We start from the raw sequence: 17,514 nt of genomic DNA on the forward strand, positions 1-17,514 counted from the left end.
ACCTTTTGCTGCAGGGGATGCAACATCTTTCAGGAATGCAAGATGTATCAGTTGGTGTCTGCAGAGCTGGGGTTCTCCATGGGAAGAGTTTTCACAAAAAAAAACAGAACAGGCAGGAATTAAACCAACCCTGAGGTTACCAGCTGAACATGGAATTAGAGTACCTCCTCTCAAAGGATTTGCAAAGAACCAAACCCCTGGGGAGACCTCAAAGACATCAGCGCACAGAACAAAGGTCTTTAAGTTGCAGATGCTTCACTGATATCTATGAAAATGAACCCACTTAGTCCATCTCCACAAATCTGTCCTAGGAAAAATATTCACCCCGACGCCCAACCAAGGGGTGTGTACAAACTTGACCTTGTAGCCTCCTTTGTACCTGGGAAACAAAACAATGCAGTGACCCAAATATGACCCAAATATCCACCGACAGGGGAACGATGAAATAGATTATACTGTATCCATAACGTAACAGCACATGGGCACAAATGAGAACGAAGTCCAGACAGATGGACGGACATGGAAGGATGTCCACGGCACTACTGTGGGCGGGTTTCACCAACTTTCACCACTTAAAAATAAAATCTCTTATTTCCAGAGGAAGTTTAGAAAAACCCATCAGGCTAATGTTGCGTCTTTTTTTTTTTTTGCCCCTGGGGTGGTTCAAGCAGAAGCAAAAGCTTTCAGCCCATCTGAGCAAACAAAAAATGCCTCCCTTTGGTTGCCACGGCAGGAGAACTTGTAACAACAAAACCTCATGTGTTTTCTTAGCGGCAAACTCAGTCCCTGAAAATAAGAGTGACTGTAGCCAGTCCCAGCACTAGGCATCACCCAGAGGCAGGCTTCTAGAGTCGCCCAGCTCGTTCACACAGGGCCCTGACCTGAAATCCACCCCTCACGGTCCAAGCCCACGGGAGGCCCACGAGAGGCCCATGCCCAGCTGAACCGTCTGATGCCTTCACACACCAGGGTAGGTTTCTTTGTTTCTTTTGGCCAAAATGTGAAATGAAAAGGACTAAATCATTCACCTTCTAGCTCAGCCCAGAGTACATACTGCACCAAACGAGCACCAAACGAAACAAGGACTTCCTTTTTCAAATAAGGTACAGCTTCTGAAAGATCCTTCCAGAATAACAGCCAATGCCTGTTTTTCTGCGATACAACCTGACATTTTGATCTGGACAGGGATTTGGGATGGACAGAGTCCCTACAGGCCTCATTTGAGAGGATCCTATAAAGAGGAAATCCTACAAGGGAAAAAGAAAGAAAAAGTGTAATTTCTATCAAGATCCAGTGTCTCTCTGTCCCTACTTGTCACCTTCCCATGTGGCAGTACTGCGTCTTCAGTGCCGTGACATGAGAGCTCTTAAGAGGGGCAAAGCCTGTGCTTCCCTCAACTGATTATCATATCACCCTTGAGGCCAAGGATGTCAAACTCATTTCCCCGGGGGCCACGTCAGCCTGCAGGCTGCTGGCAAAGGGGCTGACTGTAACTTTAGGACTGTGTAAATGTAACCAACCACTCCTTAACAGTTACATGAGACCTCCGCACTGCTGCCAGGTAGAAACCAAGTGCTGGGCCTGATAAAACAAGGAGGAGGCAGAACTCCACCCTTGGGCCCTGTGTTGGCCACCTGTGCTCTGGACGAAGTACACGGTGCTGCACAGATAAGAGGATTAGTTGTTACAATACCGTCAACACCGATGATTCCCGCTGCGGTGCACTGCTCTATTCTCTCCCTTCGGACAGCCCGATGGTGTTCTCACCTCCTTGGGTATCTCTTCCCAGGACAGAAAAACTCCCCCACAGTAACACCACCACCTTCCGTTCAGCCACTGGTTCCCCACCTCCCGCCTGAACTTGACCTCACAGTGGTAGAAGATGACAGTGACCCTGGAGCCCCCTTCCCAACTCGCCTGCCCTCCAAGTTGGGGCCACATCCCTATCCCAACATCGGGTCATTTATGCCCGCCCTCCTCCACGACGGTGAAATTAAACCAAACACAGAGACCTCGAGTAGGGCAGCGGGGTGTCTAAGGAAGGGGAATCCATAAACGGACGCTGGTGGACGGATCCTTTGAAAAGGCAAGAACACAACCATGGCATTTCGACATTCACGGTTCAGCGAGAGTGGGTGTAACACATCCCACATGGGGTCCTCCACCCCATCAAGGCGACGGTCCATAGAAGCTGCATGAGAGAGAAACTCTGAAAGGTTCTTGCTCCAAAATTTGCAATATGTTAAGAACCACAAATTTCCAAACGGGAGTAACTCGTTAAACCGTGTTTCTATTATTTCCATTCAACGCACGCTGAGAGACATCTCACTGAGTCATGGCTCTTTCCCAGGCACTGTGATTGATGGCTGTCACTGAGTTTCCATCTCGGCACCAAGCTCACCTGCCCACACTCCCACAGCAGCGGCTCTCTCTGTCCCAGTCCCCACCTGCATTGTTCCCAGGTACAGCGACAAAACTCTCTTCTTACAAAACTCGGCAGGACATCAACTTGTCTGTAACACTTCTACACCGTCTTTGCCCGTACCAACGTCAAAGATTAGGCAAATCTTAGCCCCGCTACCCAGCCACCCCAGCCAGGCTCCCTCCCAGAGCACAAAGCAATCGATAAAGCCTCCTTCCTTGACCGTGGAGCAGAGGGCAATGGATGTTTCTGAAGAACAGGGTTAAAATGCTGATACTGCAAAGTCCTAACATGCCCCGTCCACACTGGCCGACGTGTGCCCGCTCCACTCCACAGATGGCGCCCACAGGCCCCACCTTCTCTCAGTGCCTACGAGGGGTCACTTCTGCCTGGCTGTCCTGCAGGAAAGCCCTCATGTGCCAGTCAGTGCCCTTGGGGCGACACAGACGCCCAACGGCAGCTTCTGCCCCCTGGAACCTCCATTGTGAAACAGGTATGAAAAGCTGCTCTGTAGTAACCAGAAGCTCATTACAATAGTAGGTTCCAAAGGAAGTGCTGAATCTCTGGAAGAAAGGAGAGGAATGCTCCCTCCTGTAACCGGGGCTGGGCCATGTGCTTGCGTCTCAGCCTAGAGATCCAAAAGGTCTGGGACCACCCAACGACAGCCACCCACGACCACGTGGTACTATTATTTAAAGGCTACAAGGGAAGCGTGTCATCGCTCCCATTGCACAGATGACAGACTGAGGCTCACAGGTTCCATGACTTCTAAGGCCAGAGCAGCACAGATGGAGAGAGAATTGGAACTGTCCTCCCAAGTCACCCCCACCAGAACCTCCAGGGGACGCTATCCAGCACGGCAGAACCCCTGGAGGGTTGAGGAGGGGGCATTCATCAGAAAGGAAAGCAGGGAATGGGGCTGGAGCCACAGAAGCGGCACCAGGACTTTGCTTCCCACCCAGTCCCAGCTCCGGTCCCACAAGCCCACCACTTTAGAGAGGCACTGGATGTGGCCACTGTGTGGCCTGGCTGAAGTGGAGGGGGTCTCTGTCTCCCTGCGGCTAGACTTCACGGCTGGCTTGCAGAACGAGTATCAGCATAAACACTAGGTCTTACACTCAGAGGGAGATGTGGAAAAGAATAATCTGGCGGCGAGATCATGAATATGGAAAAAGCAAACGAAGCTTGGCCAGGAAGTCGGGAGGTCAAGATGCTTCAAGTTCAGAACCCCAGGGGCTCTGCGGAGCTGAGGCCGGGTGACTCCAAGGGGAATGTACATGCACTCAGCTTGGAAGGTGAGAGCCAGGCGGTCAGTGCATGCCAACCTCTGCTACATGGTGGTGCAGGTCCCTGCTACCAGTGAGCCACCCCTCATCACACAGGGAACAGAAGCTTTGTCCAGAAGCCACCATGGGACAGAACGTAGGATGTGGAGAGAGGTCTTCCATAAGGAGCAAGTGAGCAGGAATGACCCTTTGAGTGTTCAGGCTGTGTCTGGGGCCGAGTCACAGCAGATTTATGTCAAGGGCTAGTCCACAGTCTGCCACTGAGCAAGCCTGAGCTGGAGAGGAGGCTGGAGCAACCTGCATGCAGCCAGAGGGGATGCGTGGCCCTGGGGTGGCTGCCACCCCGCCCAAGATGCTGTCTGCCACTTACAGCTCTTGGCCCCGGGGAGGGCAAATTTCTGGAAAGTTAGATGAAGAGAAGGCACAGCTGCCCTTGGCAAACCTGGAGGTTCCGTTCCCACCTCCACTGCACTCTGCCCCCCAAAATATCCAGGTGAAAGCGATCAGTTAACTGGCTCCAAAGTTACCTTGGTCCCTGGGAATACGGAGAACTGGGCACCCCACAAGGAAAAAGCTCTTAATTCAAAGGCAAAGATTCTATGAGTAAGAAGGAGCAACCAGCCTTTGGAACACTTCCATGTCCTCCACTTTTTTATTTTTTATTTTTTTTAAACAAAGAGCTGAACAGGGGCTGGAGGCAAGAGCAGACCTTTGTAGAGCCTACTGCAGCAGCCAATGGACACTGGTTCTCAGCATGGCCAACCTGAAACACAGTGGTCAGCCTGTGGCCACGGAGCGTGGATCTAGGCTTTGAGGAAACCCAGATGGAGGCCCCGGCGCGGGAGCTCCTTCCCATCCTGAGCGCTTCGCTTATCCCCCACATCCCCAAACCTGAATTTCCCCAACTGCACATGGGGCGAGAGGAGGAGATGGAGGCCAAGTCAGTGAACTCGGAGCTCTCGAAACCTACGACCCTCCTCTGTAAGTCCAGCCACCCCGTCAGGACTGAAGGGGCAGCCTGGACGACCGCACCGACCAAAGGCAGACACCTCCGCAGGACACGCGAACACTGGCCGTGGGTCACTGCCCGCCAGTCCCAACATGGCATTCGGTTTAGTAAACTCTGCACGGAGTCTAAGAAAAATGACTGAAGATGTCTGGTGTTAGATGGGTACGAGATATACTGGGGTGATGACTTTGTAAGCTATATAAAGGTCCAATCACTACGTTGTACACTTGAAACTAATTGAATAATCTGTTAAGTGTAATTGAAAATAAAAGTTATTTATAAAAACATGCCCACAGACCTTCCAAAAAGAAAAAAGCACCCGGGTCTGGCAGGGAGGACACCAGTGGCTGACCACCTAGGTGTCAATTTGGTGTTTTCATCTGTTAAGCCAACGGATTCCCCATAACCATGGTTGTGGGTTGAGCTATGACCCCTAGAAGATAAGCCCTAAACCTGGAACCTGAGAACATGGCCCTGTTCAGACAGCAAGGTCCCTGGAACGAAGGACCTGCAGCTGTGTCCATGCTGGGGTCGGGGTGGGCCCTGAACCCAGTGACAGCTGTCCTTAAAGAGAAAGGTGGAGGCAGGTTTGAGACAAACACAGAGAAGAGGCCATGGGGCGCCAGGGGCAGAGACCGAAGTGAGGCACCTGCAAGCCTCCCACCGGCCACCGGAAGCTGGGGGAGGCGTGTAACCAGTTCTCCCTCAGAGTCTCCAGAAGGCACCAGCTCTGGGGACAACTTGACTTCAGATTTCTGGCTTCCAGAACTGAGACAGAACACATTTCTGTTGCTCTGAGTCACCCAGCTTGCAGTCGCTTGTCAGAGGAGCCCCAGGACCTTGAGACAACCATCATGGCACAGGGGTAATAAGTATCATCATTCCAATGTCAGGGAAGGGGAAAGAGGCTCAGGAAGGCTAAGGAACTGTCCGATTCGCCTGCTGCCCCCCGAGTGTGGGCGGAGAGACCCGCTCCTCTCTCCACAACACATACCAGGCTGTCTTTCACTAACGTTTGTGAGTCCCTCACGTTCGATACACAAGGATCGGGAAGCCAGAAATGAAATGACTTATCCAAGGTTGCGGCCTCTTGGTGGCAGGGCCCTGGCCGGAATCCAGTGCTTCAAACCAGGGGGAAGACTCCGCACCTCCCGGAGCCGGCTCTCCGAGCGGAGCCTGTTTTACTATCGCCACAATTACCGAAATGAGGAACTTCACACTCATTTTCCCCTGCAAGTAAATGGCTGAGAAGTAATAGTGTCCATGTTAATGAGGATCACGCAAGGCTCCTAAAGGGCTCCCTCAAACCAAAGTGCTTCCCTCACACACAACAATGGTGTCCCGTGTAATTCCAGAACACAAGGATGTCACTTAAATTACACGGCTTCTACATGAAAGTGCTGATGGGAATGCTTCGCCGAGGAAGGAGCTCAATAAAAAGGTCTCACCCGTTTCGATGCTTCATCATATCTGAACCACAAACCTAGGTATCATAGCAACAAAAATAAAACCTCGGAGAACGTGAACTCACGCTGGTCCGGCCTGATTGTCTGTGAAACAGAGACGTAGCTGAGAGGCTGTGACCGCACAGCCATGTATTAAACTTGGACCCGGGGGCCCCCAGCGACTCCTGGCTCAAGCCGGAATCCCTTTGTTTCCACTGTGAGATGTTCAGAGTGATTGCCAGCCCTGGGAGTCTATGAGACTCTTTAGCTAACTCAATCCTTTCTTTACTGGTGCTTCGCAAAGCAATTACTGGGGTTTTGAGCAAAGATGAGAGTATTTCACACCTCCATCTTTCCTGAAATGTCTCATATTCTACTGACTTTTGGCTTCTATTTATAAAGAGGGTTCAGGGCTTGGAAAATTATTAGGGTTGAGCTTTAATGGATATTCCCAACCAGCATTGTGTCATTATTGGCCCACGTCTCGCTGGGCGAGCTCCCAAATTTGTGACATAATCGGGCCTTTCTCTGCGTTACTCCGTACGCTCCGCGCTGCCTGTACATTACAGCACTGACTCACGCGCTCTTTTCAACAAGACCGACTGCCCGGGGATTAACATTAGACAGTGCAATTCCATTATTCAGCAGCCCGATTCAAATCCAGGCCTGAACTCCACGAGAGACTCCAGGGCTTTGGAGGGAGATGAGCTGCCAGAAAGCTCAAAGGGGCGGTAGAGTGAGGGGCTTTTGAATGTTTTACATAACAACTCAACCTAAAACCTGCTCTGAGCAAGAGCCCCTGGCTGACGCGGCGGAGCTGTGACTCCAGACTCCTGGAATGGCCTCGGCCAAGGCCAAGGAATGACTGGTAGGCCTGTCAGCGAAGCCGCGATCCCCTCAAACTGCTACAGCACGATTATTCTATTCCCACAATAAATTACTTGTGTTCGGGATTTGGCGTTTAGAACGGTCAGCCCCCAATTTTTCTTTCCTTAAATAGAAACGCTGCCATGTCAAATTCAGGATCCACGAGGCCCGAAGAGAGATCTAAGTCACACACTCTCTGAACGTTCCATTTCTAGGACGTTGACACCCAAGTGCACGTGGATCACCAGTTCCTTCTCGTATCTGAAGGTTGCTTCTCTGGGTGTGATCTGTTGGATCTCTGTGCAGAGTGCTTCCCCCGGAAAAGCACACCCTCAACACCTCTGTCTTTTATGGATATCCACAGGACCTCTGTTATACAAAAGTTGTCTCCGTAACCAAAATGAAATGTTACAAATACTTTTTTCACTGAATGCTTACATACCAATGGAACGAAAGAGCACATTATGCTTCCTAAGGCAGAGTTTCTTTTTTTTTTTTTTTTTGTTTTACTTTTTTCCCCCCCCCCCCCCCCCCCCCCCCCCCCCCTCTCTTCCTTTTCTAATCCTCTTTCCTCTTCCCCCCCCTCCCCTCCCACTCCCTCTCCTTTTTTTGTTTTTTTTTTTTGCCACCTGTAGCGCTTTTTCTTCGATGCCTTTTACCTGTTGTTCATTCTCCGGTCAGGCGCATTTTTATTTTTCTGAGAAAATTCCATACTAAGGCAGAGTTTCTTATGGCTTCAATTTACCTGGACTTGATAGGAAATCAGAATGCTTTTGTTTCATTTTCAGTATACCTGAAACTTCAATTAACCACGTCTATGTACTCTGGTGAAGCAGGCTTTCGGGAAGTTTTTTAATGGCTCTTCGGGCAATGCAAGTATCTTGAGGTGTCTCCCTGCACAGAGCCTGTGGCCTGCTGACGGAGGACGGCCTTGTATTTAGACCCACAATGGGCGTGGGCACAGCCCTGCAGAATCGCCAAGGGAAAATCCCTTTGGCAAAATGAGGCAAGGTGACCTCTGGGTTGAGACCTCAGCAGGAGTTAGCAACCAGCGCATGGAAATAGGACAATCTGACTGGGTGGCCTACAGCAAGGACTCCAGGCCAGGTGATGAGATTGACAGTCAGGGCAGAGGACAAGACAGAGGAAAAAAATGGCTTCTACCGAAAACAAACAAACGAAAAGATCTCAGCCCAGCATCCCCGCAACATTGAGACAGGTCCTCCGCCTAGTTTCGTATGTTGCCCATCTTCATACAGGACAGAGACACACCCTTCCTTAATCGCTTATGACAAAACCCATTGTAACAGGCAAGGCAGGAAGAAATCTGAGTTCCCAGGATATGGGTTATATGGTCTTAAGATATTTAATTTTAAAAGCACGTTGATAAAAAGGTATTTATAAGCCCGTATACAGAGTTCCCTTTGCACAGAAGAAACAGCTGCTATGGACAGACATTGAACTTGCAGTGCCTGATGACTCCGTCCTGGTGGAACGGAAGAGCCCCTCCAGCCAGCTATAAGCTCAGTCATCCTAATTGGTTGGTTTATCTTTTCTCTCCAGCCAGCATCACACAGTTGCCCTGCTTTACCCAATGTTGCCTCTCTTTTAAAAACAAGCCCTCCGATAGCGTAGCCGTGCCCTCTCCCTGCACACATTAACATTGTTCAGAGCAATCTCAGCTTCCAGAATGTCAGCAGGTTTCAAACCATGTCCGTTTTATACATGACCCTTGGGAGCCAAGAGGATCACGCAAAACACACACAACCTGGCTTATCAGGAAACAGAACATTGTGAAATGACAGAAGCATCCTTCTCAAATGACAGCTTGTATTCAGAAGGAAGGAAAACCAACCGACTCTCCTTAAACCAAATGAGTCGAGCACAGCAGGCTGACGAACAGCTGCCACTCTGCAGGGAGCAGACTCACCAACAACATCGAGGTGGTAGGTGTGATTGATGGACCCGTAGTCATTCTCCACCACACAGGTGTAATTTCCTTTGTCGGATGGGACCACACTCTCCATAATGAGGCTCCAATGCTGGTTTCGTACCTAAAAAAGGCCAATAGAGAGGTGGTCATTGAACAAGCTCAGCACAGAACACCAGGTACTTTGCTTTCTTGATTTGAAGAGCTGGGGGAGACGTGGAAGGTAAAGAGAAGACCCTCCCCTGAATTAGAAACTTTCCTTGTAGTGAGCGCTCAGAACGGTGTCAAGCAGAAACAGCAATCGCCATCGCGGTGAGTGGCGAGCAAGCGGACTCGGACACATTCAGATACCCGAGAGGGGGTGCAGTGAGACTCTGAGGGTCACAGGTTGGAGGGTTCCTTCCGGAGGAGCTGAGGGGCCAGGAACTGAGCACCGCACAGGAGCAGAGCCCCGGGAAGGTGAGCTACCACGCTGCTCACCCACTCAGCCCCATGGCACCAAGGAACCTTGTGGGGCCAACGCTAGGGAGCACTTTCTGTACCCAGGTCCTGCTCGGAGGACCCCTTCCCACCTCGGCTGATTCCATTCTCCCAAGGAGCCCACACGGAAGTGCTGTCATTGTTTCTAGAACCGTCTTCTAGATGGAAAGCCTCTCCTTTTCCCCCACCATGGCCCCAGATGCTATCTGGAAGTCTCAAGGAGTTTCAGCTCTCATCTCTGGAGTTAGCTGAAGAGATGCTACATATTCCTGAGAAATATACTCAGAATTCCAAATATGGGAGCAATGAATCCTTAGGAAACTTAAGTTGTCTATCCGTCTGTTTATAAACTCCTTGAGACGTTTCAGAGATAAGCAGCACACGTGAAAATAAGGTACTATGATTCCTACCCACAATTCTGTCAACGCACAAACAGACGGGGGGCTCTGAGGCTGCCCCATCTTGCTTTTAAAATATTTTTAATTGACTCAGATGTTCAAGCAAGCATGATTTTTCCTTATGAGGACCAAATGCAGATTTCATCTTCTGGGATTCTCTCTGATTCCAAATCATTCTTTAAAGGTATTCTGGACAAGACACTCTGGAGAAATGGAAAGGGGGGGAAAAAAAAGCCAGGGCCTGCTAATTTTAACTATTGGTTCAGGAATTCCAACTGACCTTCTGAATGATTCCCCAAACACTGCAAGCGCTTTCTGCCCTCATCATGTATAAAAACCGATAATACCAGCAGAGCCTTCACAAGCACACGAGTGATTCAAGGAACTCAACTGGAGAACAAAGCCGTCCCGTGAGGGCTCCGGCACAGAAGCAGCTGTCCACTTGGAAAGCAGGATCAGCCGAGGTGAGAGACTGCAGGGGCAGCCAGAGTGCAGCCCTCTTCACGCCAGGCATCAGCTCCACGCAAGCTGCTACTGCAGAGTGGGGTTCAAAACCAAGACCACCCTGGCCGGGTGGCTCAGTCAGTGACAGTACCATCCCGATACGTCAGGGTTGCAGGTTCAACCCCTGGTCAGGGCACGTTCAAGAATAATCAACCAACTGAATGCGTAACTCAGTGGAACAACAAACTGATATTTCTTTATCTCTCTCTCTTCCCCTCCCTCTTCTTTCTTTTCTCTCTCAAATCAATAAATAAGTTAAAAAAATAAAATGCAATACCAGGATGATAAAACAAAATATTAAACATAAAAAATAATAACAATAAGACCACTGCTCTGGCCAGGTGACTCCGTGGGTTGGAGCATCATCCCGCACACCAAGAAGCTGCAGGTTCAATCCCCAATCCAGGCACGTACAGGAGGGACCAACTGATGTTTCTCTCTCTCTAAAATTGATAAAACATATCCTCAGGTGAGGATTAAAATAATAATAATAATAATATCATTGCTCATCATCGATAGTCTCAGGAAGGATCCTGGGCAGAGGGAGGCCGGACTCTTCTTAAGAAGAGCACAAGCAATGAATTTAGACAGAGTTCTGAGCAGCCCGTCAGTCACTACGCGTCGGCTGCCGCCCGTCACCAAGGCCCCTGGACAACCATGGAGGTTGCTCCGGAGTGCAACACCAGGGAGCTGATGGCAGACACACCTCCTCACTGCCACAGGTGAAGTGTCTGGCAGTGAAATGAATCTGAAGGCAACAGATCTGCTCTGCGTTGGAGAAGACCCACTTTCTGTTCCTGGCTGGGCCATAGGCTTTTGGCAGAACCTAAACAAGAGGCATCTCCTCTCAGGAAGAATCAGCACCTTCTGTGTAGAAAGTATCCAAGGGCTGTTCTCAAGGAGCAGATATGGGTGCTAAGTGTTCCCGGGCAATTAAGACTCTAAATCCTGGCCCCTGGGCGCTGCCTGGAGCTGTGAGCTCAGAGCGGCGGAGACAGTGCTAGCCCCCACCTCCAGGGGAGTGGGCCACAGCGAGACCTTTCTTCTCCCCAGGCTCTCAGGGGCATCAGGAATAGGACTCCCCTGGCCTCTGAGGGACCAGTCACAGGGACGGGCAACTCAGGGGTGAAACCACAGGCCCCAGCATCACCGAGCCCCATAATCCAGCCTTTAGCCCAGCTGTAAATATTCAGTTCTTTGAGCCCTTACTCAAATGTCATGCCCATAAGCCCTTAATCAGGGCTAGTGCCTGTTTCTGGACCCCATCCAAACAGCCGATGTCTTTCTTGCGCCTGGATCCAGAGTTGGCACATGGAGCATTCCAAATGGAGCTGAACCTCAACTGACAGGGGTGGCATCGTCCGCCTCTGCCCAGGACATTAAATCTTGGCACTCGGGGCCTGGCAATACCACTGCCATTTTTAACCCAGGGCCCAGGGGCCGTCCAGCCTCTCCCCTGGGGCTACGGCTTTCCACGTAAGAGCCTCTGCAACGGCTGGTGCTCCCGAATGTTTACTTCCTGCAGATGCACCGCAAGCCCCAATAAGCGAACATTTATAAAATTCTTTCTCAACGAGAAACATATTTACCAAACGAGGTGTTCCTGCCCTTCCAGAGACCTTAGTACTCAATCAATATTGCCCCACACGGGACTGTTAATATTTATTTTCTTCCACCGCTGCTCCAGCAGCTGCCTCGACATAACTGCCAACCCCCAACTGTATGAGCTGTGGCACCTTCCAAATGGGTGGCCTCAGAGGCCATCCACAAGGAGGGGACATCCTACCCTTAACAGTGGTGGCTCAAGGAGAAGTGAAGACTACCAAAAGTCACTCCATAAAGGCAGAGAGCAAAGGCACAAAGATTCTGGTGTCATTTCAGTGTAACCCTAAAGAAACCACCCTTGCAGCAAAAACACAAAGATCCTCTTCAATGTGTTTTTCTGAATTCCTCAGCTTTCCAGCCGCTTAGTTTTTTCTGCCCATTGGGTCAAATGCACATACACCAGCTTTGCTTTCACAGAAGAGGAACACGTTACCCAACAAATGTGTGAAAAGACAGGGAACCTCATTAGCATCAAGGAAATGCAAATTAAACCAATAATGAGCCCCTGTTATTCACCAGCTGATTAGCAAAAATTAGAACGATCAGCGCCATTGAGGACTTGGTGAGGGTAGCGGGATGGAGACTGGGACAGAGCACGGGGGCCGTAAAGGGAGAGGGGCCTGCCTCTGAAATAACTTGGCAGGGCCGATTAAAATTAGCAACACACATATTTTTTTTTGACCCAGTTCGTTCTACCCCTAGACACCTACCTACCCTGTCGAGAAAACGGCAAGATGACTTCAAGGCGCATGGACGAGACTGTTGCTGCAGGCACTGGGTGGGGCAGTAAAACCAGGCACCCGCCCGAGGAGTCGTTAAAATGCCTCGCTCATCCCCTGCGGACTAGTGTGCAGCTCATTCCGACAGAAGAGCATGCGGCCATTAAAAAACGAGGTAGGCTCATGTTCCCACCTGGCAAGACAGCAGTGGTTATGGATAAACGGGGAAATAAGTGGGCTGTATATAAATATGTATATTCATGATCCCGTTTGTAAAAAAAAAACCACAAAACAAAACAGTATGCACACACACAGACACAGCGCTGGGGTGTGTGCGGGCCTAAATCTACAAACGTGTCTGCACAAGCACAGCTCAAAGCAGAAAGAAAATGTATTAACATACTTCATATAATTAAGTCGTAGGATTGTGTTTCCTTTTTTCTCATTTTCAACTTCAAATTCCAACCAAAACCACACACACACACACACACACACACACACACAGCGACCCACAGCTCCCCGGGCCTCCCTTCGGCAGCAGCTCCTACACAGAGTGCGCCGTCCCGGGATAAACACGAGAGCCCGCGAGACAGGCCCTGCGCCACCCGACACACGCAGAGCCCTTCCCACCGCTGCCCACGGCCGGTCTGCGTGGAACTCCTCCCTGTTTGCATCGGCCAAGGAACAGAATGACAGCAGGAGGCCTCGAAGCTACACTCACTGAAGGCTTTTTAAGACAACATTTCAATGCCGAAACCAAGCAGATCACAGCAAACGGCCTAGACTCCCTGACTGGTAACACGAAAACCGGATTCCTCAAACATTCCACACCCAGCTCCGCAAAGACAAAAGGTGGCCCAGACGGGGTTTTTTTTGAATTCTTGTGTCACCTACACCTTCCAAGGTGCCTGTTTAACCCCCAGCTACCTTCAGGTGACAACTGGGAATGTGGACTTCATTTGTACGATGACACCAAAACACCCAGGTGAAAGGTCAAAGTTTGGTTTCCACACCGCAAAAAAAAAAAAAAAAAAGTCCAGACATTTCCAAATACCCAGGTGTTCGATAACCAGCCAAATAACCAGAAGCTGGAAGGGAAGTTTCCCTCCGTGCCAAGCCGAAGAACGCTGTGTCCATGTGCTAACGAGCACTGCCAAGGCCTCCCTCCACAGGTGCCAGGGCCCAGAGAGGCAGCGAGGCCTTTCACCGTGGCCTTCCTCGAGGCGCCCCATGGACCACAACACGACAGAGACCAACTGTCATCACGACACATAAAACCACCTTCTTCCGGGCCAGACCCCAGGGGCCAGCAGGTGCCTGGGGATTCCCAGCCATCCCTCCTTGGACGTATGCACACGAACTGCACTTACACGTGTCCAGGGCCGTGGCCCTGACGGCCGCTTATCACCTCGCGGATGGGGAGGGAGCCAACACCTGTTTAATGCTTAACCGCCAAGAGGTTTGCTTTTCAGGAGGTGTCCACAGGACAGGGTGGGGCGGGCTCTGTCCAGGCAGTGGGAGAGACTCTTCCTTCCACTCAGCTCACAATCCATGGATCGCTCCAGAGGATGCGGGAAGTGAGCAGCAAGATGCAAGACTGTTCTGTTAGCTGTCGGCTCCTAGCAGACGCTCAGAAAGGTGCCCTGGGGGCAGAACGCACACTGGGCGTCCACTCCCAGGTGCAGACCCAAAGGAGCTGAAAACAAGGACTCAAACGGATGTGTGGGCACTGATGTCCACGGCTGCATCATGCGCAGTGGGCAGAAGGGACAAACAACCTAAGTGTCCATCGACAGACAGATGAACCGGTTACACAGAACGTGGTCCCCCCATAGGACAGAATAGTACTGAGCCCTGAAATGGAATGGGGCACTGATTCACGCAACGGCCTGGCTGAACCTTGAGCATCTTAAGTGAAATAAGGTGGATACGAAAGGACAAACACCCTATGCTCCCACCGGGGAGAGACCTAGAGCACAGATAGAAAGTAAATGAAGGGTTTCTGGGGCCTGGAGTGGAGGGGGAGGAGGAATGGGAAATTATGGTTTACTGGCTACAGAGGTTCTGTTTGGAGAGGTGGAAAAGTTTGAAAAATAAATGAGAAATTTTATGTTATGTATATTTTACTATAATTAAAATAGCCCCGAGTGTGCTCGCAACAGTCCACCTTGGCCCATCTGATAGCAACACACTCTTGGGAAACGCCTCTCATTTATCATAACTGATCTCCTAACACGTGGACCCGCATGTGAAGAGAGCTATTTAGTAAGAGCTGGAACTCGGTGCAGAACTGCCTGAGCCCACAGAGCAGTTCCCGCAGCTGGGAGCTGGGTGACAAGCCTCATCTATTAAAAGGGGCAAAATGACAGTGCCCACATCTCTGGGCTGTGCCAGGGACTGTGTGCACGGAGCAGTGGAGGCAGGTGACACAGTCCAGACCCAGGCAGGACAGTCAATCCACGCTGGCTTCCGCATCACAGACCTCTCGATCTGGGATCAAGGCTGAAAGGGCTTGGCTGGGAAAAAGCTGAATAAAATATCGAAATATCGACAAGTACATTAACAGTGATATTTCCAAATAGGCAGACTTTGGGGTTAAGCATTAACACTTAATCAGAAGTCTTTCTTTAAGATGAGCCCTGGCTGATATAGCTCAGTGGATTGAGCACCAGCCTGCAACCCAAAGGGTCAGTAGTTCAATTCTCAGTTAGGGCACATACCTGTGCTGCAGGCCAGGTCCTGGTGCGGGGTGTGCAAGAGGCAACCACACACTGATGTTTCTCTCCCTTTCTCCCTCCCCTCCCTTCTGTCTAAAAATGAAATCTTTTTTTAGGTCTTTAAAATGGTATTTAAGTAACCTAGACAATGTAAATCTAATTAACCTACTCGCCAAAGCAACCAGTTCAGTTGTGATTATAAGAAAGTAGTTTTCTTTTAAGTTTTCTTTTCTCAGATCTGCAATATACCTGGAAAGTAACAGTCTGTACACACGGGCGCCCCGCTCTGCTGAGGGGCTCGGTGGGAACCCCCAAGGCGCCCAAAGCCACGGGCTCCAGCACCAGTTCCACAGAGGGATTTGTCCCGGGATCGCTCTTGGCTCTTCTGCCCTGAGTAATGGCATGAAAGACGGTTTCTGAAAATACTCTTCCCTTCTGTGCCTAAATCATAGGCTGAGGAGGAGCTGGGAATTGAGGCGGTCTATTAAGTATCTCCATCATCTCCCTGCTTCTCTGCATTAAACTGTAATAACTGTTCAGAGTCCCATGAACTATCTAACTATAAAGGTAACTTCTTTATTTTAAAAGAATCTGTGCTGTTGTTTAGGATGAAAAGTGGTTAATGTTGCATTACGGTTATGATGTTGGGTTGGCCAAAAAATTAGTTTTTTTCCACACTATGGCTCTAGTAGAGCTAGCTGTCTTTAATTTCATTCAAAACAATTTTGTTAGACTGTATTGTGACAGCTGTTCTTATTAGCATGCATTTAAAAAAACTGGTGGCATATCAAAATTGGTGACTTGGGGGAGGCAGCCATTTTAATATCAAAGATGGAAGAAGATGCGCAATATTTTTGGAGCATTGTGCTTTATTATTCCAAGAAAGGTAAAAATGCAACTGAAATGCAAAAAAAGATTTGTGCCGTGTATAGCAAAGGTGCTGTGACTGACTGAATGTGTCAAAAGTGGTCTGCAAACTTTCTGGGTACTATTGTCATTTCGACCAAGTAACTCTTTGCTGCGTGGCTGTGTTTTGCTTTGGAAGATGTTTAGCAGCACCCCTGACCTCTATCCACTGGAAACCAATAGCAGGAAATAGCCGACATAGTCAAAATATCCAAATCAACAAAGTTCTTGGTGGAAACGAAAAGTGTCTTTTATTTTATGGAAAAAAAACTAAATAGACTTTTTGGGCAACTCAATACTAAATCAGTCTGAGAGCTGGAAGGAATCAGAGGTTCAAGATGATCAAGCCAATCTACTCATTTTAAGGACAGGTGACCTGAAACACAGTCACTTAAGCAAGTAGCCAGGCACCCTATGGGGCTCAGGCACTGGTATGATTAGGGAGATGCAGTTCTGCCTTGAGTCGAGCTTTATCGTGCTACATAAATGAATAACATCCAACCAGCCTGTGCCCACATGCTAAGAAAAACAATAATTTGACTCTTAATCACCTAAGCACCACGCAGCATGAGTTCTTTGATGAGTAGGACTAAACTGCAGAATCCCAAATAGCTCTATCGGTCATTTTAATTAAATAAAATGAGCTTTCCATCCCATTCCACAATTCTCTCTGATGTTTTTGCGTGCGCGTTTTTTTTCCTGATCCCTTCTGCCTTCATTGGCCATGTATGCGTACCATTTCAAAACAAGCCGAAAGGCGATGGATGAAAGCCAAGGCGCCCGATGCATAAACAGGTAGAAAGAACGAGGCAGGCAGCTGGGCTGCCAGAACACCGCTATGGTTTATGGGATGAGATGCACTAAGAGAAAAAAATATCACAGAAATAACACCCACTTGTTTGCAGAAACTCTCAGGTCTGGCTTTCTGGAAAAATACATCTTGGAAAACTTGACACCTTGTTCCTTCATTAACTACGGTGGCAAAGGACGGCAGTCACAGGTGAGGGGCACTGAGACATCAGGCCCTTGCACGGCAACTCGGTCTCTTGGCTTTGGGGGCAGTGCTGAGCAACAGAAACTATAAACTGTCCAAAACATGCGCCCTGCTCAGGTCAAATGTACAGAAGCACGGTTCTTTAAAAGTTCAGGTAGGAGAAAAAGTTTATGTAGCTAATACAGAAACATCCGAGGGGAAACTGCACATCGGAGGTCACGCCCCTGCCTCT

The 17,514-nt window shown here is 49.6% G+C and overlaps 1 protein-coding gene across 12 annotated transcripts in view; it reads right to left on the bottom strand.

Annotated features, from left to right (window-relative positions):
* The window catches only part of FGFR2 (fibroblast growth factor receptor 2), a 97,425-nt gene that overhangs the window by 40,165 nt on the left and 39,746 nt on the right, over positions 1-17,514 (bottom strand). For all 12 annotated transcript variants that reach the window (XM_053668415.1, XM_053668414.1, XM_053668412.1 and 9 more), the window contains one exon: positions 8,960-9,083. In XM_053668415.1, the coding sequence (XP_053524390.1) occupies positions 8,960-9,083 (124 nt within the window). The remainder of the gene's footprint in view (positions 1-8,959; positions 9,084-17,514) is intronic.

This window comes from Artibeus jamaicensis, unplaced genomic scaffold, assembly GCF_021234435.1.
Source record: "Artibeus jamaicensis isolate MK-2021 breed Jamaican fruit bat unplaced genomic scaffold, CSHL_Jam_final contig_490, whole genome shotgun sequence".
Classification (NCBI taxonomy): Eukaryota; Metazoa; Chordata; class Mammalia; order Chiroptera; family Phyllostomidae; genus Artibeus; species Artibeus jamaicensis.